Source organism: Felis catus, chromosome E2 (genome assembly GCF_018350175.1).
Source record: "Felis catus isolate Fca126 chromosome E2, F.catus_Fca126_mat1.0, whole genome shotgun sequence".
NCBI classification, from domain to species: domain Eukaryota; kingdom Metazoa; phylum Chordata; class Mammalia; order Carnivora; family Felidae; genus Felis; species Felis catus.
The window spans coordinates 4,477,381-4,485,000 of record NC_058382.1 but is presented as its reverse complement, the minus strand read 5'-3'; the positions used below and the strand labels follow the sequence as shown (position 1 = coordinate 4,485,000).

Genomic DNA, 7,620 nt, shown 5'->3' with positions numbered 1-7,620 from the left:
ACAAGTGAAGCATGCCTAACCTCTGAATAGATCATTTTAACTGGCCAAATGAACTCTTGTAAATGTGAATTTACATATCAGTTCATCATTTAACACCACACAGTATCACCTTCCATTTTGACCACTATTCTCACATGGCATGAATAGCTTACCCACTTTCATTGTGGGCGTAAGAGTCCGTGACCTCTTTCCCTGTCCTTCACGTCCCACTTTTGCACATGCGCATCAGACACCAATGAACCTCCCCTCACTTACCCAGACTTCACTCTTTGTACTAGCTCCCCACAATGCCTGCGCACATAGAGGTTTCCGCTAGTTCTGCACGTGCGCAGAGGACTCCTGGCGCACACCGCCTGGTTTGCTTATACAGTTACATAGTTGAATGTTTCTGTCTCATGCTATCACACATATCATGAAATGTGGATCTTTGATTTGTACACATGTGACTTAACTGGGTGGTTCTGGGACCTCAGACTGTTGCCCCATCATGAGCGCACATCCTTATGAGGGGTAGACAGTAGCTAACAAGGGGTAGGGGAAAGCTTAACATCCTACTAACTGTGTTTCCACTGTTAAACGGGGAAGCCATAGCCTGAGGTGACTAATGCCTCCGTAGCCTCTGTAAGCGAACCACAACTTAATTCACAGTCACTGCACTGGAGTGTTAGAAAATGAACTTAACAACAAACAATTACAGCCAACTAGGCCTTCAAAATAAGGCAAACGCTTAAGGCATGTCCAATCACTCTCCTTTCTCTGCTTCCACATCCTCTCTGTAAAAACCTTACCACTATTTCCTATAAACGGAGCATGCATAACTATTTGAAGCGACAGATTAACGCGTCAGATTAATTCTTGAAAGTTTGAACGTACATCCGTTCATCTTTTAACACTACACAGTACCACCTTTCATTTTAAGCACTTTCCTCCCGTGGCCTAAACATTTCGCCCACTTCCAACGGGGCAAGGAACAGGCTCGTTTCCCTGCCCCGCCTGGATCGCCTTCACACATGCGCACAAGAAACAAAGAGGACTCTGCCCTCACTTGCCCAGACTTCACCCTAGTAATGGCTCCCCACAGCGCCTGCGCAGTTTCCCACCAGTTACGCACACGCGCGCAAAAGACCTCCGGCACACAACGCCCCGCTCAGGACTAAAGCCTGCAATCCTGTGCTCCTCCCTTCACCAGCCTTGAATCGCATTTCAACCAAGTACTCACAACTGAGTTCATAGTTCAGACGAGCTGGCAACCAGTCCTCCCTCAGGCTTATGTTCGTATCCAGTGTTTTTGATGCCCTCTCCCGTTTCTGCTTTTCCTAGTGCCAAAACTTCACACATGCGCACAAACAGAATTCAGGTGAACCCCGCCCCAAGGACCTGAGTCCGGCACCTCCCACAACACAGAGAACCACAGAGCAGACGGGGAACGGGGACTGGCCATCCAGAATCACGCTGTGTAAAATAAATGCATAAACGCCCATCAGTCACGGCACTGCAGGGGACCTTCTGACACCTCCCTCCTCCTCCCTCCCCCTCCCCTTTAAAGGCCTCAGCACAGCCTCCCCTCTGCTCTCTTCACCTCAGAGCTAGCAGCATCTTGAAATGCACAAAACGCTGCCTTCTTGACTTTGTCGCAGGAAAGCTTCAGAAAAAAAGCTCCTGCATGGACACTTACCTGTGAGTTTCTCCTTCCCAGTTTCAGATGTCCTCCCCTCCCACAGACGGCCACACATCCTGCCACAGCTCAGAGAAAGTGGGCTGCACTAACTTGCCCCTTGCAAGTCCACGCCGAACCGACTATCATCGTCTTTTCTACTGAAAGGCCGACGCAGCCCTTCCAGATACGTCTGCGAATCCTCGTGCTTCACCCTGGCCTCACCTGAGAAGTCACCTGGAGCTCATAGTTAAAGCAGCACCGATGCCTGACAGACTCCGGCAGAGGGCACAGGTGATACTGGTTCTTAAATCTCACCATGGGATGCTTATTGTGAACCCAGGCTCATAAGCAGTTCGGTGCTTTCAGATTTTCATGTGTGTATAAATCATTTGGTGTCCAGGTCCCATAGAAGAAATGGTGATTCTGCAGGTTTGGAATGGGGTCCATGAATCGCCATCTTCCACCAGTTCCTTGTTAGTGCTGATGCTGCTTCCCGAGACCCATGTTTAGTGGCACTACCTGAGAGAATACAGGCACAGCACACCTGAGCCCACAGCCACCATCTGACTCAACACAAACAACTCCTGCTGAGTTCCCAGCCAAGAGTTCATCACTTACTTTCCACCGTTGTCAGTTTACTGTTGGTTCCCAGCAAAGACCACCATCATTATCCTGCAGGACCACATGCTTTCACAGCACTTTAAAGTTTACTGAAAGAAGGCTCTGGAATGCTCTAATGTCTAAGCCAGTCTCTATTTGGAAAATACGGGTATACGTTGATTACTGCAGTGTTTACTGAGCATTAATTTTGTGTTCACAAGGAAGTTATGGTGCACCACGCTGGGTACCTCACATGTATGATGTGACTTAATCCACATAGTCCCCTGCAGACTGGGTACCAGGTGTCCTATAATAACCACGAATATGTAGATACTGGTCCCCCACCTATCTGCCTCTTCTGTTTCCCTATCAACTGAAAAAAAAAAAAAGTTGGTATAGAACCGAAATATGGATGAATGAAAAAATAGAGAAAAGAAGGGTAGATTAGAAATTCAGAGAGTTTTCATTGTTGTGTTTACATTTTCTTAGCAGGATAGAAAAATGTTTGAGTTTATAATTAAACGCCAGTTCTGTACGTAATACACTGTCATCAGCAATATATGATTATTTTAATTCCTTCACATTGGTGTTAGCAATTTTGTTGGTTTTTTTTTTCCCCCTAGTTTAGTCCTTTTAGAAAATAGGAAGTGTCATCTCACTGTATTTTCCCTGCTTCCTAGGAAGGGTGGTTAAAAAAATGTGATATATATATATATATATGTATTATATTTTGTATATATATTTATATACTATATATAATTATATATCATATACTTATTATATAATTACTTAAATTATTTATACCTTTTGTTACCTATATACATATAATTATTATATAATTACTTATATTACAATATATTATGTATCATAAATAATATATAATATATAATATCTATCTATCTATATACAAGATATATATATATTTTCCTTACGAAAATGGAAGGGACAATGTAGGTGAGCCTGGATGATGTTATGCTAAGTGGAATAAGCCACACAAAATGTCAAATACTGCACTATCTCAATTATATCTGGAATCTAACAATACTGAACTCCTAAAAGCAGAGTAGAAGTGTGATGGCCAGGAGCTGGCTGAGGGCGGAGTGGGATATGTTGGTCACATGGCACAAAATTTCAGTTACACAGGATGAATACATTCTGGAGATCTAAATACAGCATGGAGACCACACATAATTATATGTCTGTTATACTTGAAATTTGCTAAAGAGGGGTGCCTGAGTGGCTCAGTCAGTTAAGCAGCTGACTTTGGCTCAGGTCATGATCTCAATAGTTCATGGATTCGAGCCCCGTGTTAGGCTCTGTACTGACAGATCGGAGCCTGGAGCCTGGAGCCTGCTTTGGATTCTGTGTCTCCCTCTCTCTTCTCCTCCTCCTTGCTTGTATTCTGTCTCTGTCTCTCAAAAACAAAACAAAAAAAAAACAAAAAAAACTTATAAAAAATTTGCTAAGAGAGTATGTCTTAGATGTTCTCAACAAAAATTAAAAAATCAGAAGTCAAAAATCCTAACTATGTAAGTTGGTGGGCATGTTAATTAGCTAGATTGTTTTAATCCTATCATAATGCATACATGTATTTCTATTTTGTTACCTGAGACTACTAAATCTGCGCGAATGGAAAACAGGATTCTGGGTGAAAGGCTCACTCACGCATCCTGTGAAAGGCACAGGATTTAATGATAAAAACAGAAATGAAGGCACTAAAATATATAGTCTTTTGCTCCCATTCATTGGGTTCTGAGTTTTGGGAATTGTGAGCACTGGCCCCAGAGAGATGAAAGGAGCAGCCACTCAGAATCTGACCTCCTCTAATCTATCCTGGGAAGAGAGGAGATCCCAGAGTCAGGACAGACCTGAACGCAGTCTCAGAAGGGAGTGGATCTGGTTTGGGGGAGGGAGGGAGCTGCCTGAGGATTCTTCCTCCCTCTTGGGTACTTCCTGCTCTGTCAGTCCTAAGCCTGCCCAAAGAGCAGGAGTTCATACTATTTTAACCTATTTAGTCTCCTTCCTGTCTATTTCATAAAAATAAAACAAAAAGCAACTTAACATGAACACTTACAATTTTCTGGGACAATTAGGAAACTTGTATTCCTAACAAGAATGTAAAATAAATGCTACTACTACTGTTAATAAAAACTCTTTGGTCCACGGATGACCCATCAGAAGTGACACCAGAACTCACACCACAACACAGAAAGGGAAGTGGCCCAACTTCAGCAAAAGCCCCTGTGTTCCCACCTCTTCCACTCACTGACTCCACAATCCTGAATTCAACAATGTACCCACTTACTCCAACCTAAAATTTCCTGCATGGTAGAGATCGTGACTTTTCATCTGCTTTTTTTTTTTTTTAATGTTTATTTATTTTGAGAGAGAGAGTGAGAGAGTGAGCAGGGAGGGACAGAGAGAGAGGAAGAGAAAGAATCCCAAGCAGGCCCTGAGCTATCAGCACAGAGCCCAACAGGGGCTCCCACAAACCTTGAGATCATGAACTAAGCCAAAATCAAGAGTTCAACGTTTAACCAACTGAGCCACCCAGGCGCCCCCATCTTTTTTCTAATGACCAGATGCCATGGGAATACTCTGTTTGCATCCCTACACTTTTTCAGTGTTCTTTACCACAGTACCAGGAACCTGAAATGACCCCCACCTGGGCACCATGAAGGAGATTCCTTCTATGGAGGGAGGAGGGAACCCTGGCTGACTCCTCTTTCTCTGAGATGGAAGCAGATTCAGATTCTGGTGCCAACCGAACCCCAGTCTATACAAGACATCCGCAAATATTCCTAAGAGTCCCTAGTGCTGGAGGGAATGTCCCCATTGAGACTGACCCGATGCCCCCACAGGGATCCAGGTACCAGAAACCTTATGCTGAGTCTGGGCCATCAGGTAGAGCATAGGCCTGTCCTGGTACAGCAGTATCCCTGATGCAGTTGGGATGTTTTCTCTCCCTGAACAGGGCTCTCTGGAGTAAAAAGCCTCTACTGCAGTTAACAGAAGTTGCAGGTAGCTGTAGATGTGGTCATGGTTCTAGATATTTTGAGTCTTAACCTTGCATTCCTAAAGGATCTTCTCCTCTCCTTAGTTTGGATTAATGCAGGACCTACTGTGGCAGGTTTCAAGGCCTATGCTTGTTGCCACTTAGAGACTCTGCACTGACTATCAGTAACACTAGTTTCTGGAAGGACCCAAACATGTTAACCATTTTGTGGAACTGTCTTCAGAACCCCATGCCCAGGTAAATGTTGGGCAAAGATAATATCTCAGGTTGAAAGATACACATTCGAAGATATTTTGTGTATCTCTGAATTCTTTCAGGAGAAACTCTTTCATTCCTGATTGGACTCTGACCTTATCTACTGGAACCATTAATACAACATAGTTGTATGGATAATTATATAATAACTATTAAAGGATTCATTGTATGGCTGTAATTTATTATTTATTACTAAAATAGATTCTCTGTATTATTCACAGTTTTACATACAATGTGACTGGCTTGTAATTATACATACACTCTGTGAGGCTTGAATATATGTTGACTGACATGGAGAAAAACAGACTACACTTTTCTCATGAGATGAGGAAGTTTTGTAATTCCTCCAGGATACAGAGAAGAACATGGAAACACAGTAGTCATTTCTCAAAAGAATAAAGGGACGGGCAGTTGGGAGACACGCATTGATTAAGGCTCAGGTGTTCACTTCCCTCCATATAGTCTAAGGAAAAAGAGAAAAATTACAAAAATGGAAGAGAATGTATAAAAAGCTACAAAGATGGTCCCTAGGACAAGAATGCTTGGGGTAGCTGTTATCTCAGGGGAGGATCTAGGTATGATACTGTTCCTATCAATATATTGGCCCCTTGGCTTGTGCACAGAATGAAAACCATTAGTCCTAAGCAGAAAACATCTGGGGTACATCTGAATGCTGCAGAGAGTAAGTCTATGTGTTTGCCACAAAGTATAGCAGAACAGGGTCTGATACTAGGTGTTCTGATCTATTTCTTGTTCTTCTTGTCACACACATACATAGCAACTGTGATATTTACCAGGTCAAGTAGGATCCAGCAGAGGATATTGGAGGGGCCAGTGGAATGTGGGACTGTTACTTAATGCTTTGCCCACCTGGAGCTCCTGGGATTGGTGGTGATGGCCTGGAAGACATTCAAGGACCAGAGTTGGCAATGGACTCACCTCTGGAAACTCTGAAACTAGAATATAAGTCTGCATCCAAAATCATAGAGAAAATGTTTCAAACCAAAGGCTGCCAAGATGTCTGGGATTCCACTAGAAGGAAAGACTAACACTTGGCTACATTCAGATGACTCATAAAAACCTCTCAAACTTGCCCTGGTTCCACCACAGTAAAGGAAAATGATGACATCAGAGGTAGAAATCCTGAAGGTGTCCAGTGAAAATCTGGACCAGGAAGATCATTCCCAGTGTCAGATTCTCAGCTGCCATTTTCCAGGGTTCAATATTTACATTCAAAACCAGAAAAAAATCAGCATAGAAACATGACTTGTGGGCTACCTTTTCCGTGAAAAATGAAATCTACAGTATTCACCAAGTTGTTATATAGTGTTTGTACTGTATGGTCTACTGTCATTAATGCTTTGTTCTAATGATTTTAACGTTCATGATTTTATGAATTTGGACTAATATAATTATCACTTATCCTAAGTGATAAGAGCACTAGATGCATCATTTGTTCTATGGAAACAACTCTAGGTGGGCTCCTGGGGGGGGGGGGGCACTAGAAAGACCAAACTATGATCAGAAGCTTAGAACATTTACATTCATCTCCCCCCACCCCTTACTCCAGAGAAGGGAGAAAAGCTGCAAATGGAGTTAATGACTGGTCATACCTACATGAAGAAAATCCCATTAAATCCCAATAGCATGGAGTCTGGAGAGTTTCCAGGCTGCTGAACACATTCACACAGGGAGGGTGACACACCCTAACTTCACGGGGACAAAAGCTCCTGAACGTGGGAACTTCTCCAACCTCACACTACATATCTCTTCATCTGGCTGTTCATCTGTATCCTTTATCATAACCTTTAATAATCTAGTAAGCATAAATGTCTCCCTGAGGTCTTTTTTTTTTAATTGTTTAATGTTTATTTATTTCTGAGACAGAGAGAGACAGAGCATGAGTGGGGGAGGGGCAGAGAGAGAGAGGGAGATACAGAATCCGAAGCAGGCTCTGGGCTCTGAGCCATCAGCACAGGGCCTGATGCGGGGCTCGAACTCACAAACCATGAGATCATGACCTGAGCCGACGTCGGTCGCTCAACCCACTGAGCCACCCAGGCGCCCCTCCCTGAGGTCTTCAAGCCTCTCC

At 43.3% G+C, this 7,620-nt stretch overlaps 1 protein-coding gene and 1 pseudogene across 1 annotated transcript in view; both read right to left on the bottom strand.

Annotated features, from left to right (window-relative positions):
• LOC105261213 (zinc finger protein 345-like) overlaps positions 1-2,933 on the bottom strand; it is a 126,553-nt gene extending 123,620 nt beyond the window's left edge. The window contains 1 exon segment of the mRNA XM_045047128.1: positions 1,220-2,933. Within this exon segment, the coding sequence (XP_044903063.1) occupies positions 1,220-1,231 (12 nt within the window). The 5' untranslated portion in view covers positions 1,232-2,933.
• Positions 5,752-6,737, bottom strand: FELCATV1R-PS68 (vomeronasal 1 receptor felCatV1R-ps68 pseudogene; annotated as a pseudogene).